General features: G+C 41.4%; 1 protein-coding gene across 7 annotated transcripts in view; it reads right to left on the bottom strand.

The window, feature by feature from the left end:
• Nucleotides 1–18509, bottom strand: part of PXYLP1 (2-phosphoxylose phosphatase 1) — a 57494-nt gene that overhangs the window by 25493 nt on the left and 13492 nt on the right. For 5 of the 7 annotated variants that reach the window (XM_055723765.1, XM_055723766.1, XM_055723767.1 and 2 more), the window contains one exon: nt 14577–14708. The exons of 1 other annotated variant lie outside the window; for it this stretch is intronic. In XM_055723765.1, the coding sequence (XP_055579740.1) occupies nt 14577–14655 (79 nt within the window). In that variant the 5' untranslated portion in view covers nt 14656–14708. Of the gene's footprint in view, nt 1–14576; nt 14709–17520; nt 17661–18509 lie in introns of all 7 variants that reach the window. One more of the 7 variants, XM_027808919.2, reaches the window with a different exon arrangement.

Raw genomic sequence — 18509 nt, 5'->3', positions numbered from 1 at the left:
TGAAAAGAGCTTTATAGTATTAGGGATTTTCCCCCCCCCTTCCCCAATTGTTTTTCAATTGACAATTCAGAAGGGCATATGGCACTGCTTAAATAGCTTCCAGGATTTTCAGCCTGACAGCAGTAACACAGCAATGCTGACTGCAAATTCGAGCCTTTTCAAGTTCTGGAGAAGACAGTTATTTTCCACTTCCCAAAGTGAAAAATTACTCTCTGTATTTTATTCTGTTTTCCTACTACACTGAAACACTACATTGTTTAACATGGAAAAGATGGATATTTCCATCAATTAAATGCACTCCTTTCTTTAAAAAAAAAAAAAAAAAGCGCCATAATAAAGCTTTCCGTTGCCAGCTTCGTACTAATTACCTTACTGCCTGGCTCTCCAGTCGATTTGACAGGGATGGGGGAGGTTCCTACTGAGCATCCAAACAAGCAGACAAATCTCCTGCTCTATGAACACACTAAGTCAGGTATCACTTGTGCTCCAGCTTATTTACAAGATACATAAAAAAAAACAAAATCCCCACCACTGCTTATGGTGAAGCAGTTATGTTGATCCCTTGCCTCCCACGGGCTCATCAGGATTCACAAATGAGATGTGTTACATCAACTGCACCGCAATGCTATAAATGAAGCCATTCCTATAGACGTACCTGCAATAGCTGCCACATCTCATCTGGCTGCGAGATGGCTTTGACTGTCTCAAATCAGTGTCCTGAGGGCCACCAAACAAGGCTTAAGTATACAAAGACTAAGTAGGAGTTTTTTTATGGCCTGAAAGCATGCTTTTAAAAAATAACAGTAGATCCAGCCATTGTTACTTATCTAACAAGATTCATGAGCACTACAATAAGATTTTAAGGCTCCGTCCTGCTTCTCAGGCTTTTTTTTTTTTTTTTTTTTTTTTTTTTAAGGCTCAGTCCTACAGAACTCAGCAACTGGTAAATGAACTAATCCAGCTGAATTGTCCTGGAACAGATTTTCAAAACAGCTTTTATCAGCTGCGTTCAGGAACTGTTGGCAACTCTTCCTATTTCCATAGTACTGTCTCAAAATGAAGGTCAACATAAAAAGGTAGCTGCAGGACACAATATACTGAATGCCACTGCCACAGTTTGCCTGTGGGTGGTGACCTTTGTTAGTTTCTTTTTATCCTGTATATTTTTTGGATGTGATAAATACTAGAGTGGGAAGCTGTGCAGCAGTGATCACATCATGACTGAAAGAAAGGCGCTTGGCAGATTTCACATGTGAACCAAACACAAACATAGAGGCTGGCTACACCGAGTGTTCAGCACAGCAGAAGAAAACACGGCAAAAAGTATTTTCTCAGGAACGTGGACTGCAAATCCTCTGGCTTCAGTGATGTTTTCATCTACAGCAGCTGAGAATGATACAAAAATATGTTCCATATAGTAGAGTTCAAGATAGTTCAACAGTCACTCCTGTTCTGTTATCTAGCAAGCTGTCGCTAACACTACAAGTCTTTGACACGGGCTCTCTGCTGCTGAAACATTCGTGCTCCCCTGCACGTATTCTTTAACAAATTCACTAACTCCTGCTCCTAAGCTCTTGCTCCTCAAGTGGATATAAAGAGCAAGTGTGCACAACTGTTTTCTATCATCCTAGATAAAACGGGTGTGTCCCCCCCTTTAAAAGACTGGACGATAGGAGCATATAGTCATCTAGAGCTTCAAGGGCATGTCATTGCCTCTTCGCCTTAGGCCTCTCCTTAGAGAGCATCCCAAAATACTCTGAATGGCTTTTTAGATTCAAGTCAACTTTTATTAGGGTGTGTACCAGAACATCAGGCTATTGAAACAGAAATCACAAAATAAACAAGTAAAACTAAAGAAACAAAACAACTTAAACACACACCTTCGCACTCTGCCCACTAGACCTTTACAAGTAGTGTTGCTCCGCTGGTGTCATGACACCAAGTCAGCAGCTTTTCGGGCTGCAACAAATTCTGTACATCTGCTCACTAGTAACATCATCTTTCTGTCACCTCTCAACACCAACAAAGCCGCTTTCTGCACCTCTCAGCAGTATCTGTGTCTGCACACCTGGGCCTGACAGAGTAATCCCTCTTCCTCTCAAAGGGCTGCCACCCAAAAGGCAGGAAAACCCACCATGTCCACAGTTCACCAGTAGCCTCTGCAAAGGCGCAGGACACAAACTCTTTAATATGTTAATGTCATCAGCCAAATACAATCCACAGACATCTGGCACTTCTCTACATCAGTGTCCTTCCAAGATAAAAAGCCTTACAAATTCAAATCAATATTTTAACTACTGCATTGAATTAGCACCTTTCTGTTTCACATCTAATCCCAACTGTTTTCTGTCCACAAACTGACCTGCTCGGGGAAGTGATCTCAACACCATATGCCACTGCTTACCCAAGCCAAGCCAGCTCGCTTGTCTGTCCTTGTCAACACCAGGGCACAGAAAGCTGCCACGGATTTGCTAGCAGCAAACCCCACAACAACTTATTTAATACAGTACAGCCTGACAGATTTTTGTGCTGGGGAAGCCTGTAATGACAGACGTAGTCATTAATCTCAGAAATGCAGAACAGTGTTCTCTAGATCAGAGAATTATTTGTATCTTTAGGACACTTGCCTTAAACCATCTTCGAGGAAGAAGGCGAGTCTTATTTCTTGATTTCAGTATTTATATGCAGTTAGTAAACCCAAAATTACACCACATACCTTGGGATTCCAGCTCTTTTAATCCAACCATCTCACAAAAATCATAAAGGGCTTCCGAAGACTTCATATTTCACTGCAGTAAGTCCACAAAAGCCTCAGTCTCTTAAATAAAAAGTACTTAGACCCTACCTCATTAACAGATAAACCACAATACCATTTAGTATGTGCAAGCACTGCTTTTGCCTCAGTGAGTGAGCTTTGAAAATCTAAAAGGGAAGTAACTTCTGGAACAAAGATCAACCTTTTTTTTAAAAAAGCGATAAAAAACTGCTTGCAGGCTTTAAAATCTTCGAAATCAGTACAGCATAAGAAACCTTATTGATCACAGAAAATACACAAGCCCAAGAACACGTAATATTTTTTTTCAAAAATCTTTACAGTGAAGTGACAAGACACTTTGGATTGAGCAAGTCACTGTATCGTTTCAGCCATAAAAGCACAGTAAAAGCACAGATAAAAGAAAAAAACTGCCCAGAAGATAAATTGTAAGAGGAAAATTAAGAGGACTAGGAAGAAACACGAACAATAACTATTCAAAGAATATTAGGTATTTCAGAAACAAATACATACAGGAGAACTAGCACATCCATAAAACCTGTGGTCTTCCACCCAAATTTGCAGCAGCACAGTGGTGATTAAGGCAGGCACAAAGCACCGTGCAAAAGAACAACCCTATCATCAAATCTAAAGTTTAAGTAGTCATCCCTGCTTTTCTGAAGACTGCACATGGCCTATAAACAGGGGGAACAGGACTGCATTGTACCCACTGACGTTAAGATGGTTTTCCTGGCACTCTCCAGTTGAGACTGTGTCTGCAGCCTGAAGCAGGAGAGGAGGCAGATTTGGGTCAGAACACTCCTCTGATGCAGATGCAGAACACAGATCTCAAACAAAGGGCAACAATTAACATAGGAGGAATCCATCTGCAATTAACAGATAGCATTGTCCTAAAAGCCCTGATAAAAGTAAAAGAGGGATAAAGCTCATACAGCATGAATTGATTGTGAATTCTCAGAAAACAGGTCTGACATCAGAGTAGTCAGCAAAGGATTAACAAAGGGCTTGTACTAAAACAAAGCAGGGTGACAAGGCTGGCTGTACCTTCTTCTTAGTTTAAGACACCCAGGTTTTGTTTCGATGCCATCATCTCTGTAACAAAACATGAAAAAACCAAAGGAAGGCAGCCCACAGCAAGGAAAGGAGCAGCTGAGAAATTGCACATGGAAAAGAAAAAACCTTCAGGGATGAGAAGCACTTCCCACTGCCCAGCCAGCTGGACCAGGACAGCTTGGCAGGGAGAACCAAAGGGAGCCACAAAGTCAGACCCAGGCAATCCCTGCCCTCGCCTACAGGCCAGCAGAGCCCAAAGCTCCCCAGAGCACGTCTCCCTGGCAGCTGCGAGGGCTGGATCCACACAGCTGCCACCACAGTGCTGCAACTTGTCACCCCAAAAATCCCAAGCATGAGCTAGACTGTGAACCCCATGCAGGGGGGCTGTATTCCTGGGAGAACCGAGGGCTTACGTTGTGCAGACTCCACCTGCTGCAACTAACCCTCGATCACCAAACCAAATTCAACATTTCTGAAGAACGTAACAGCTGCATGTTAGAAACAAAACTAACCCTCTTTACCATTTCAACAAACAAAATAAGGTGAATTTCAGGGTTTAAAAAGCAATGTTAGAAGTGTTAAAATAGGGTTCGGGTCTGTATACAACTAACCTGTGGAAAAATCCTAAGAATAAGTTTTTTGAGCTTTAAAAGACAGGCACGCCAATCCAAAACACATCTGCAGCTACCTGTAAGGCAGCCTGACTCAGCATGACAGAGCTATGAAAAAGGAACAGCAGAGAACTGGATTAACGAGGTCCTGTTGAGCTGATAAGAGTAACACTCCTGAAATACCAAAAAACAAAAAAAGAATTTGCTAATAATAATAATAAAAAGAAGACACCTGATCTTCTGCCACACAATAAACTAATCATTTAGGCTTGGAAGGGACCTCTGCAGGTCATCTGCTCCAGCCCAGCCTCAAAGCAGGTCTAACTCAAATCAGGTTGCTCAAGGCATTGTTCAGTCAATTATAAATGGTTTGAAAGTCACACATGTTGGTTAAAACCATCTACAGCTTAGAATGATAGTAGACAGACTAAAGCTTGGGTATGACTAAGCAACTCTTAAAAGAAAAAAATAAATAAAAGTCCAAATTTCTTCACTGTCCTTAATGACAAACTGAAATTGGCCATCACCAAACTGATACACGCTGAAGTACAAGATACTCAATTGACATAAAGAGGCAAGCAACTACTGGCTCACAGAAGGACAAAAAGGAGGGAGAAAAAGTGGAACAGGATCAAGAGGCATACTCCCTATCAAAAAAAAAAACAAAAACCCCAGCACTCTTTTAAAGCTCTACAGAAAATCTGGGCTACTTACTCTATGCAGTATATCTCAAATTCTCTGCAAGTGCAATGCCAGACAGTCCCAAGCAACGGTTCCAAAAAAAATCCCTATTGAATTCGTAATAGAATAACACAACATAAACTCACAGGACTGTCAGATGAACGCAGTATCTGAAGAGGTAGGAAAAAAACTATAAAAAACCCCCTGTGAGTCACCAGAAGAAAACACGGTGCCATCATCTTCTATCAGCTCCCCCAAAAGTCTATCACATGCCCACAGACCTTCATGCAAGGAAACTGGCCGCGCACGTGGCTGCAAGGGTTCAACGGCACTGGAGCTCCTGGCAGTTACACCAGCACAACATTGATTTGCAAGAACCTGAGCAGTGCAGGTCACTAAGGAATAACCCACTCCTCGAGGAACCACCTGGTCTAGAGATAATTCCACCTTTTGGGCCTCCACAAGAACAAGACACAAGAGGGCCATGGCCTGAAGAGGAGCTTTAGGAGAAGCAAAGGCCTGACACACACCTTCACAGAAGAAACCAACAGGTCTCTCTCACAGTCACAATGAACACAATTTATATCCTTCCTCATGTCATATTTCACCCTCATTTACTTTTACAACCCCATTCTGGTGATAAACCCAAGTATCTCAAGACAGCTCCATAATAAATAGAATGACAGAGGTATTACCCACCTCCTTGAAAGAAAGGTAGGTCAAATTCACTTAAATAACATACAACTACATATAACATACAAGTCATCTTTCGGTGGATCCTATTTGTATCGATATCTGCAATCAGTGCAAGAGTCCAGTGTGGCTGGAAGCACGAACAGGAAGGATTTAACTACAGCACAGGTATGCCAAAGGTATCTTAACCATTAGCAACAAAACTGAGCTCACTCCCAGGTTAAATATACAGAGCGGGAATTAAAATCAATGCATTGGTCTCTGTAAAGACTGAGAGAAATATTAATAACTGTAAGCATAACATTTTCTCCTACTAGGACTATGCATTTTCCTTGGTTGTTTACTATCCATTCAAAACTCAAACAATTAAGGACAGGTACGTACCTACAAGACTGCCCCTATAACAAGTTGATGACTTTTCATATGTTTAAAATAATTGCAGCATGTATCACTGTAATTATTAAAGGACTGGAGCACAAACTTCAACACTTTCAAACTTCCTTGCAGGTTTGAGGACCAAGATGTGTGATGGATTTTGAGAGAAATTATGTTAAAATGCTTATTACGTCCCAGTCTTGCTTCATTCCCTCTAGGATTTAACTCAATACTGTGGTAAGGATTTGCAGACACCTAACTAATAACTCGCTGTTAGTTTTTCTGAAGTATTGGGCTTTTTTTACAGTAGCCTTCAACCATGTGTTTTAACAGCTCATATTAATCTCTGCTTAAATGCAGTTCACCTAACCATTATGGATGAAGCAGAATTGCATATTTAAAGGCGATTTATGAAGTTCAGTAGCCTGCCAAGTAACTTCTACTGGTCAAATCCTGTCCGAAGCAACTTAACCTGACCTACATTTAAAGCAAATATTTTAAAAAGATTGCTCTATTTTTGTGGGAGAAAATAAGAATGTCCCATAATATAGTTCTCAAGTATTCTTCACGTGTCCCACTTCAAGGCTTAATTTCTGGACTGGTACATTGCACTACCACTTTCAAGAATAATAAAAAAAATATTTAAATCTCCAGTTACAACAGAGCAAGCGTCTTTAACAAAAATCTGTATATTTACCATTACTTTTCTTCATTCACTACTCAAATGTACACAGCCTTGGATGTATTATTTGTGGGTTGTTTTTCCCTTTAATCTTAAATTCAGATTAAATTAGTACTTTCAAAAACCCAGAGAGACTTCTCACTAGTGGAAAATCTGCCATGCTTGTGAGCTTGAAGGCAAAATTCAGGAAGGGAGATATCTGGTCTGCTTTTAATCTCCTATGCTGGTAACACATGACAAAAACAAGTTCTCTGCACCAAAAATTCTACAGTTGTGGCTTTTCAAATACAGTTAGTTGTATAAATCAGCAAAATGCAACAGTTTAATATTTTTTTTCTTTTACTGAAGAAACTATATTCTTAAAATCCAAACCATGAGGAGTTACTGTTTGTTGGTAAAGAACTGTAAGAGATGGTGCGGAATTCACCTGAGAGAGATGATATGTATTCTGTCCAGAAACAGCCAGAAGCTTAAATTCCCTTTTTATTTAATGCCCTGGGGGTTTCTCCCCACTTCTCCTTCAGAAATTAAGTTCTGGAAAAACCCTGCTCACCTACTCTTTTTCCACAGACTTTGCATATCCCAGCTCCTCCCAGTGCCCCACAGGCAGTCTCTGGGCAAGGGGCTGTGGGTGCAGCTCGCACCCCCGTTCTGGGTCGGGGTGAAGATCAGGAGCTGGTGGCAGCTCTGCAGTGCCACAGCCACAGCATCCCAAGTTGAGGAAGCCCATCCTGCTTTGCAAATGGCAAGGCTGAACAGGGATGCAACACCCCCTCGGCTTCCACCTCTGTTCCCACCTGCAAGCCCCGGCTGAGCGTTCGGCACGGGCTCACGCTCCCCAGGACCCCAGATCCAGACCCCCAGACCCCCCCAGCACCCACTGTCCCGCAGCTTCTCCTGCAGCAGGAGCTCAAGCGAACAGCGGGGAGGATATGGAGCTAAGCCCCAAACGCCTCAGCGTTGCTCTTGTACAGCTGTGCTGGGCCACCAAGCAGGGGTGCAAACAGCAGCAACCACACCAGGGGGGCTGGCATTTAAAAATAAACAGGCTTCCAAAAGGACCTGTGCAGCAACACAGCAATTCCCTCCTAAAGGCAACACCCGGGGGGGCTGCATACGGTGCCCACAGAGTCCTCATAAAATACAAGCAGCCCGCAGCACTCAAGTCGATAAAATAAAACTCTACTGCTATGCCTTGTGGAGAATCCTGATTTCTGTTTCCTATGACTCATCTGTAAACCCAAAACCTCCAGTTCAAAACCAGATGACAGATAGCAGAGGGAAATTATTACTCGAAAAGTAAAATGTCATCTCCAGACATGCTAAAACACCAAACACCCAAGCCCGAGCCATCAAGGCAGAGAAAGTATTTAAAAGAAAAAAAACTCCCCACACTTCACACAGGAACCAGCACCCTGCCAGGGCTGCAGATGACATCCTAAAAGTAGTGGCAGAAACCAAAATGCATTCAATTAAAAAATTGAAATCCACAGTCACTGCCAAGTAAACTTTACAGTGATTACATATGTCACCTTAACAGCTAGCTTTTACATTTCCTTTCAGTTTGGTTTATTCAAGGTAATTCAAAGATAAATAGTTGAAACATCCTAAAAGGACCCACCTTCAGGCTTCCACACTGTCAGTCACAGCTGTTCTAATAGCTTGGAAGGTCTGTGCTTGCCCAAGGATTGAGTTCTCATGCACTACACCAGTCTTCCAAGGAAAAAAGAAAGCAGCTCTTCAGGCATACTTGCAACCTCCTGCTCCTGAGCTGACCTATGGGCTAACCAATGTAATTAACATTGACCGGGTCCTGAATTATGCCTTTTTCCCTCAGTGTGAGGCTGCAGGGCCACAGCTGGAATCTGACACATCCCTTACACCACACTTGAATCCAGCTGCACTGCCATCCGCCATCTGTACTACAGCAGCTCTCCCAACCACCGCACTTACTCTGGGCATTTTATACAGCACACAGGAAGAAGAAAGACCTCAACCACTGCAACCCTTTCCTCTGGCAAAAAAGAAAAAAGTACCTCAACATGCATTCACTCTGCACAGAAGCAAACTGCCCAGTTTGTCAACAGCATTACAGATAATACCGACAGAGACAAAAACACAGCCCACAATCTAGCACAGGTTATTTTTCCATTCTGCATATTATTATTTTTTTGACAAAGCAAAACTCTGAAGTCCTTTAAAAGAAGAACAATGTACTTCCATTTTAGAACAGTTTAACTGAAAAGTCTATTAAAACCAGTTCTCCCTTTTGTCTCTAGTACTGAAGTTTTAAATTGTTTTAGAACCATGACCATTTACATAAACAAAGAGGGGAAAAATAAAAACATGTATGGAGTGATAAATACTATAAGGAAAATACATCACCACTCCTTTCCATCTGACCTCAAACATAAAACAAGAGGGAAACAATGACTAGCCCCAATAAAACTTTAAGCTGCCAGTCATATTTGGTTTGGAAGTCAACCAGTCGCCCTACCCAATGGGTTTCCCAAACAAAAACTCTCACCGCTATAAATTATCCAATGGAGACATCACAGCATGCTTTCAGCAAGCAGTGGAAAAGTTTAGGAGTTTCAGCTTTTTACACTGTCATTTTTCTATACTATTTGAAAATTAAAACTTATGAAATTCCGGGGCATTTGCCACTCAAAGAAAGCTTCCCTCTGTTGCTGATCCAGTCCATGTTTCACACTGTACAATTAATTAATAGCCAAACTGAATTCGAGAACACACCCAGCTCCCAGTTTTTTGCTTCAAAGTCCAGGCCACACAATTATATAAAGGATGCTTAAAACCTTTAAGACTTGTATGTTTTCATCCAGCTTAAACTTTTTATAAAAAGTGTTCTATGTGCCTACTAGAAAAGGTAAAGAACCCTGGCAAAACTATGAATACATTTTGAGATATTCCAAAAAGTTTTCAAACTTGTTTCAAGTCTCATTCTCCTGCCATCCACCAGATATGTTCAGAAATAAAATGTGAGGCATTATTTATGTAAATAAATGCCCACAGCTTGAAAACAGTAGGACTTCCTGAAGAATGTTCCCTTACCCTACTGCTCCAAGTGAAATACCCAGGGAGCCAGCTAGGACCTCAGGCGGACAAGCCTGGCAGTGGGAAGCAGCGTACGAAAAGACCACGCTCAGACCCCGTGCCCCTTGCTCCTGTGCAAGGGCACAAAGAGCAGAACTGGTCGAGTCCCCCATTGCCCAAAACCTATGTGACAGGAGGTAGGAAGGAAAGCAGCAGGAAGGAAAGTATCATATGGGATCCACAGCAACTGCATCATCTTTGAAGAATGACTATTACAGTTTAAAAAAAAAAAAAAAAAAAAGTCCTTTCTCCAACTGTTTGGCAAAGTGCAGTCTGCTTATGTCTCCCTCTTCTCAGGATAAGGAAATGAAGAAGATTCAGCTGGCATTTGATCCAGAAAGCCAGTCCAGCACACAATGTTTGACAAAACGTGAACCGACTGCTCCACAGAGCTGCCTCCTGTACCTCTGGTACCGTGGCACTGCAGATGCAAGGCAGAGGGTAGCTTCTGCTCTGGTTTAAGCGATCCTTGCCAACTGGTCCACGTCCGTCCACTGCAACTGCTGGTGGGACAGAATATTTTTAGCATTCGGAGCTGTTATTTGCTGTCAAAGAGAGACTGGGGGGGAAACTTTCTCAATGATTTACCCTGTAAGTTAAAGAGTGCTAGTATCCATGTAAAGCACCAGCCTTGGGGCAGAAAACAACACAGGAAAGCAGACTGGAACTCATGAACCACAACAGAAGAGAAAGGGACCAAGAACAAACATCAAAACAGGACAGTTTTCTGTCGATCCTGGGTCCATCCCCAGCCTACCAACACTAAAGACTCTGAAGTCCAACAGTGGTGGTTTCCCCCAGCATTTCTCTCCTTATGTCTAAACCCACGATGTGACAACTGCTAGCTCTGAAACAGCTGCCTTGGGAGTTTGTCTTAATGGAAGGACAGACTTACATTAGGACTGCTGACACGACACCCACCACCTCCACTTCGCCGTGGCTGCAGCAATCACTGCTCATAAAGCAGTTCCAGACTCTTCACAGCATAGTCTGTTAAAGTAAACCAGCATCGATTTCTGCCTGACTAAGCAGCAAACTGCTGCAAGCAATTCCTGAACCCTCACAGCTCAAGCGTGGGACAGACTGATCTGGTCAGCCACCCCAGTGTGGGCTGTTTGCAATACTGAGTCAGAGCCTATGGAAAACCAGCTGAACTTGGCCTTGACTACTCCCTTTGCCTCAGAGTCAGCTACAGCTCACACGTCTGGCTTCAAATCACCACAGTTCCATTTGTGGACTAGCAGGGATTAAATATCAGGCATTTACAGGAGTGATGCTCTGCCCTCAAACAGGCGTTAAAAAAAGGAAGATACGTACCATTATACATACGGATAATTATGCATTTAATGTTACAGCTTCACTTTTCTAAACAAATTTAGCACAGAAAGGAAGAGACATTTTCAACATTCACTGCTCAGAAAAGCAGTTTAGAATTACTAGCCCTCCTCCACAAAGCTGTGCACTGCTTGCTAACTGGGAATCACAATCTCACAACAGCGTAAAACACCCACTTTATTCCAAATGCTTCAGGAGGTAACCCCCTTCCAACAAAACAAAACAGAAAACAAAACCAAACCAAAACCAAACATCAGTGGCTTGGGCATTTTGCCGAAGTCTAAATGTATAAACTCTCATTATCATTCCATGACCTGATAGAAATTATAGAATCATAGAATCATTTAAGTTGGAAAAGACCTTGAAGACCATCAAGTCCAACCGTTACCCCAGCACTGCCAAGCCCACCACTAAACCCTGTCCCTAAGCACCGTGTCTACACGTCTTTTAAACACCTCCAGGCATGGTGACTCCACCGCTTCCCTGGGCAGCCTGCTCCAACCCCAACCAAAGCTCAACAATGCTCTTGGTGAAGAAATTTTTCCCAATATCCAATCTAAAACCTCCCCCGCTGCAACCTAAGGCAGTTTCCTCTTGTCCCATCACTTGTTACTTGGGAGAAGAGACTGAGCCCCCCATGCCTACAGTCTCCTGTCAGGGAGCTGCAGAGAGCAATAAGGTCCCCCCCGAGCATCCTTTTCTCCAGGATAAGCAGCCCCAGTTCCCTCAGATGTTCCTCATGACACTTGTTCTCCAGACCCTCCACCAGCTCCATTGTCCATCTCCAGACACACTCCAGCACCTCAGCATCTTTCTTGTAGTGAGGGGCCCAAAACTCAGGACAGTATTTCATTATTGTAAAGCAGCATAACCAAGCTTTTTTCTCCAGGCATATCAGAAGGGATCAAAATTCGGAAACCAAATTTTACAGTCTGAAGAAAAAGAAAAGCAGCATCCTGCTCTCAGGAAAAAGCTTTATACATAAAACAAGACTACAGTGCAACAGTGAAAATCAAATTGCAAGGGATGCATGCCTCTGAACTGTCACGTGTTAAGAGGAACAGATTCACTGCAAGGAAGGACCTTCAACATGGCAATAGGAAACAAATTGTAAATACAGATCTGCTAAGTACGTAATGTCTATGTCCCATGGAGCTGGACACTCAAATTTTCTGTCCTTCAATGCTCTATTGCAGTAAAGTGCTCTGTATCATGCAATATCAGAGGGGCTGACAGATGTTTTCTGAAAGATATTCTGAAATTTCAGAAGGCGGGGGTTAATGCCTTATTGAGTCAGCTTGTGGGTCACCATGTGCTAGTCCTTGGCCCACTTTTACCAAAACAGCTTTTTTATGTATTTATATTATCATGGACATTGACTAAACACTCTGCTCTAAGACAGTACTAAAACTACGCTTCCATTAACATCACATTGCAAGTATTCCCTTAAATATTTGCATGCCCATTGCATTAAAAGCTCAAGTTCAGAATCAAATGTTTTCTTATTTAATGTTAAACTAGTCAGGAACTATAATTTGGAGAAGACTAAAAATTTACAGCTAGTTTAATTTGAAAGCAGCTCATCAAGCACTTGTAGATGCTAATGTAATTTCGCAGGTGGTGGATTGTTTTGCAGTTGAAGAGTAAAAATTGGTTTTGGCTTTAAGACTTCAGTTTTTAAATTCTCCAGACTCCAGCTGGTTTCCATAATTGTTTTATACGATGACAGAAGAGAGTTTTGTCTCTGTCTTGGAGATGGTCTTCCAAGTTTTGAACTAATTGCTCTACAAGCTGAGGCTGGTAGAAATTAAAATATCGGGCTACCTGTATGTCTTGAACTACTTGGTTTGTGCTACACTGTATTGCAGTTCACATTATGTAAAAACATCTATATGCATTTTGGTATTGGCACTAAGCATCACGGTGGCTGCTTGCTGTAGCTTAAGTGCTTTTTAAAGCACCCCTCAAATATCTTTATCTCCTGGAATTCCTCTTGCACAAATGTTATCTCTTAATTAAGTGGAAAATACTTCCTCTTTTGATGAAATGCGACTTACTCCTATATGCCTACCTCCTCATCTCCAAATAAAGCTCATTTTTTTTAACAACTCAGTTTCGTATTTCAGCTGAAGTTCCTCTACAACCTTCACCCTATAGACAATCCACAACCAACCCTATAACATCAAGGGCAGAGCCACAAAGAGCCTAATGGGTTCTTTGCCTAAAGGGCAAAACCAGCTGCAATCAGACCCACTGGCATGTACCCACAGCAGGCTGGGAAAGCAGTTCAGAGCCACAGGTCCCAGTATTACACGATGAGTTCAAACACACACAAAACAATAACATAAAACCACAAAGTTTCTTTCCGCTTCACTCCCCTCTTTTTTTGTTGTTGTTGTTGTCCACCATATGCAAAAGACATATTCTAAATCCTCTGGCTTGGGGATTTTTTTAACACTATGCAAAAATAGACGAGAGGGACCACACTCTTACATTAAAACATGATGCAAGACAAGAACAACACAGAATGTTATCCTATAATATGGATATGCATTTTTCCTTGCCTTCTAAGAGCAATTAATTCCATCAGTGTGTATTAGTATGTATTAGATTTACACAAAACATCTCTTTACCTAGCAAACATTACTATTCCTGAGCTAGGTGATAAGCAGTCATGTGGCACAATGCTCCTTGCATTCAGCACCACCTTCCTGCTTAGTCATCACCAAGTGAGGGCCCTCTGGACTGACCTACAATTACTTGATCTGAAGCACAAAATAATTTATCTTTTCTTAAACAAACCGGCCACTTGTGATGAGCCAATTCAACTGTTCACAGTTTCCTAATGTGAGGGTATAAATAAGAAGTTCCAACACTCAACCCTCACAGCAGTTTTCTCAATCCCAGCTGGTCTGATGCAATGTAAAATAGGAATTGCAGCAGCTTTTACCCATACCAAGTGTGTTTTGGCTACTTTCATGGAAGGATTCAATCACATTCAATTACTTAAGTGCACTACAAAATTAAGATTTTTTTCTGAGATAACCTGATTTGAAAAGTGTCTAGATTGTATAGATCCCTATATGGCACACTCAACTATTGTTCTTACATTCATTTTCCTACTTTTTGAGGAAAAAAAAACCCAAAAAACAAATCCAACAAATATTTAAATACAGAAAGAATGTTTAAACAACATGTACGCACAGTCCACACACCTATAGACTACTATATATATAAAACAAAAGGGAAGGACACTTACAGAATTGTAGACTGAGGCTCAAAAAGGCTAGTAAGGCTGCCAAAGCCAGCAAGAACAGAAAACGATTTCGGAAAAGCATTATTATTCGTTCTGCTTTCTCTTCATGGTTTCATCTTCATATATCAACGGTTCCTGCAAACAACAAAACATTGGCATATGTATTTCAGCTGTGGAAGCATCAGCTACAGCAAAGAAAATTCAAATACCCTTCTGACAGTGTCAAGTTATTTCTTAAAGGAAAGCACATGAGGCAATTCAAATTGGCAACAACAGTATCAATAAGTTATCTTCACCCCAGTTACGAGAATAACTATATTTCCACAAGATAGAGCTGTCAAGTAAATTTAAAAAAAAAGTCACCATTTCCCATAACATTTTATCCTGATAACACAGGGTTAATGCTTACGTCACAACACTGTCAGCAGTTCTTTAACAAAAGTCTCTTGCCCCTATGCAAAACAAATCACAAGAATATTATTACTTAAGGGCTCTCAAGAGCAATGCGGTAAATCATCCCCAGAAACAAAATAATCCCATAACATGTTAAAAAGGTACACACACACATGCTTTTAAATAAAAGTTAAAAAATAGTTTCTCTAACTGGGAGCTCTTTTACTGACATGAAGTTCATAATTCTTACTCAAGAGAATAAAGAGTAAGAAAAACTACCAATACCACTACAGAGAAAATGGAAAAGTATATTGATTTAGGATTAACACCTGGAATAATTCTGTGTAATTATTTTTAAACAACTGTTTTGACAAGAATCAGGATAATACATTTCAAATCAAGAGTATTTAATAAAACTTCAGAACTCAAATAACTCAATACAAAAGTTTAAAAAGGATAAAAAAAACCCAGCGCTCTCCTGAAAATACCCAAACAAGAGGCAAGCACCGTTAGTAGAGAACACACTTTTCCTTGCAAAATGACATCCCGAAGTGCACAGAATTTGCTGAGTGCCCTGTTTTTACAGATGTCCTTTCTCCATTGGAAAGTGGCTCTATATAATGGGGGTGTGTGTGTGTTCTTTATCACTACACACTATTTGTTTTTTTTAAACCAACCAGCTGCTCTTGGGTGCAAAAGATGCCTTTTCCTAGCACTGACAGCACGTTGCAGGAAATTAGTTAAGTCTTGAAAGAAATCTGAGATTCCCAGATCCTTTGAACTGAGCTCTGTTTATGCCAGCACATTCAAACATTTTGACAGAAAATAACTTTTTTTCCCTACCACTGTTTCTTTTTGCCCCAGCACTTATTTGCTTACAGAAAGAGATCCCTCAGGCTTCTTTCCTGCTTTTGAGAATGAAAGGCTTACATATACATGTAATAAATACATACTTGCTTATCAAAACTCTTCTTTGTTAGTTTATCAAAAAATATCTTAGCAAGATTTTAACCTCTGTCTCTGACCACTGATAAACCATGTAAAAGCACAATCTCGAAATTCAGATTTTTTTCCCAGCCATTAATTTTCTCATTGGTATTTGAAAATGTCTCATGAATCACTGAGCTTATTTTACCTATTGGGGTTAGTCTTAAGAAAAGTTCTGGGATCTACAAGTTGTCCCCAGGTGACTTGTATATTAAGAAGCAACGGGACCCAGAGCATAAGTGGTGATCGTCCAGAAATAAAGGCAGTGGGACTTGCCATAAGTGAAATGTATTATACATGGACATTTTGCAGGATTGAGGTCGTTCCATTTCATTTTACTTGGAGAACTACCTTTACAACTTTTGGAATTTGTGGAAAAATGGAAAGAACTAGAGATTCTGGGAAGCAAGAAACCAGAGCTATTACAGTATTTTTCCAAAATGCCAACAGCACCATAAATGGCATGTGCAAGCAGTCATAAAAACAAAGTTTTAAAAAGAGAGAGAGAGAGAGAAGGAACTATTTTAACAGTCTCAGTTTCACAAAATCATAGCTCATCCTGGAACATCTTCGTGAAAGTATGCTGAAACTAAACTGAAATTAAACAAAGCTGCACAGGGGAGAAGGTATAAGGATTAATGTATATAAAACACCAGGAGAGAATAAAGCAGTTAAACAGATGGCAGAACAGAAGGGGAACCACAGGAAAAAGCAAAGTTAGACTTAGCAGGGAGGAGAAGGTAAAATCTATTAAAAAGCTCTCAGGAACAAGAGGTCTTGTGCACAGTCTACATTCATTAATACTGTTGTTGCATTAAAAAAAAAGTTGCCACAGAAAAGGAAAATTTACAAGACTGGAAAAAGGCAGATCATACACACCTCATATTAGCAAAACACTTTAAAGAAAAAAATTAAATCGGCTTCCAGCCCTATTTGCAAGATCAGAAGCTTTAAAACATTCAGTTTTAAATGCAACACTCAAGAAATTATAAACCAGGTGGAAATATTTTTCTTTTAAATATACTTTGGCCTGTTAACAAATTCAGAGCTGCTGTGTTAGAAGTTTTGAGGCATAGGAACAGCTCCCGTGGAGCAGCTGCTAAAGAAAAGCCTGTTGATAGTTTGTCATCAGCTCCGACTTGAGGCCAAACTGCTGGGAATCAGGTGAACGTACGTAAGACCAAGCACTGAAGCCTCTGCTCCTCAGCGCTGGCACATAAGGTTCTCCCAGGGCACATAAGGTTCTCCCAGGGAAAAACAGCACTTAGCCAGCACGTATTAAGTGAAGGCAGTACAATAAGCATTGTAAGCACTCACTGAAGTGAGCACTTCTAAGCTGGAAAAGATAAAATTGAGCCGGGGGAAGTGTGGATAAAAAGCTAACCAACCTTATCTCCCCACAAAGCTATTTTTACATGCAGACGGAACAAAAAAAAAAACAAACCACCACCAAACCACACAACAAAATGCATATTGGGTCTCCAGAATGTACTACCACCTAGCAAGAGGCTGCAGAGCATCTGCCGCTAACGTGGCATTTAGAGCACATCGATCTTCACCCACTTACTCTGCGCAGGGGCCAGGCGCAGGCGGTGCCCCCAGCCGCGCCAGCTCCGTGCCCGTAAGCTCTCGGTCCTCAGAGATCAATTCTATCAACTACTGACAACGCCGCCTCACTCGTCTCCAGAGATGGGCCTCGGCGCTTTGCTTCAGAGAGAAATAATGTAGTTACTGCTTTTAAAGGTGAGTAAGCACCGAACCGCTGCAGAAGAGGAGCAACTCAGCCCTGAGAGCAGCAGCGTTCTGGCAGCAGCATCTGACGCCTGTCAGAAGGAAAGTGATTTATACTCATCCCTGAGAACAGGTCTTCTGCTTAAGACCAAAACGGCCTCAAGTTGTGCCAGGAGAGGTTTAGATTGGATATTAGGAAAAATTTCTTCACTGACAGGGTTGTTGAGCATTGGAACAGGCTGCCCAGGTGGTGGAGTCACCATCCCTGGAGGTGTTGAAAAAACACATAGATGTGGTGCTTAGGGACATGGTTTGGTGATGGACTTGGCAGCACTAGGTTGATGGTTGGACTCAATCTTCAAGGTCTTTTCCAGCCTAAATGATTCTATGAATCTATGTTTCTATGAATGCAGGACTTGATAAAGACCATCTACAGAACCCCAAAATTATTTTGGTAACACTAATTATAAGCGTGGCACACACAAGCAGTCCAGACATCCTGAAGGACAGTTATTAATAAAGCATCCTATATATAAAATGCAGATAAACAAAAGGCTACTTCTGAGCTACCTATTGCAGCATACCTACCTACGCACAGAATTTATCTTTTTCTTTTAAACCTGATCCAAAAGTCTCAACTCATCAAAACATGCCAGAATGACTCACAGCATTTAGAGCACCTTCAGCTCCTACCTGATCTCACAAGACAGTGCCGACACGTGCTAGGGTGAGCTGCTAGGCTATTGCGGCTCACGCAAGGGTAACCACAGCCTTACAACTGAAGGCCAAGCCAGGGAATCAGGAAGGCAGCCAAGCCTCTGCTAG

Source organism: Falco cherrug, chromosome 11 (genome assembly GCF_023634085.1).
Source record: "Falco cherrug isolate bFalChe1 chromosome 11, bFalChe1.pri, whole genome shotgun sequence".
Classification (NCBI taxonomy): domain Eukaryota; kingdom Metazoa; phylum Chordata; class Aves; order Falconiformes; family Falconidae; genus Falco; species Falco cherrug.
The sequence above is the reverse complement of the archived record's forward strand: the minus strand, read 5'-3'. Positions and strand labels throughout refer to the sequence as shown.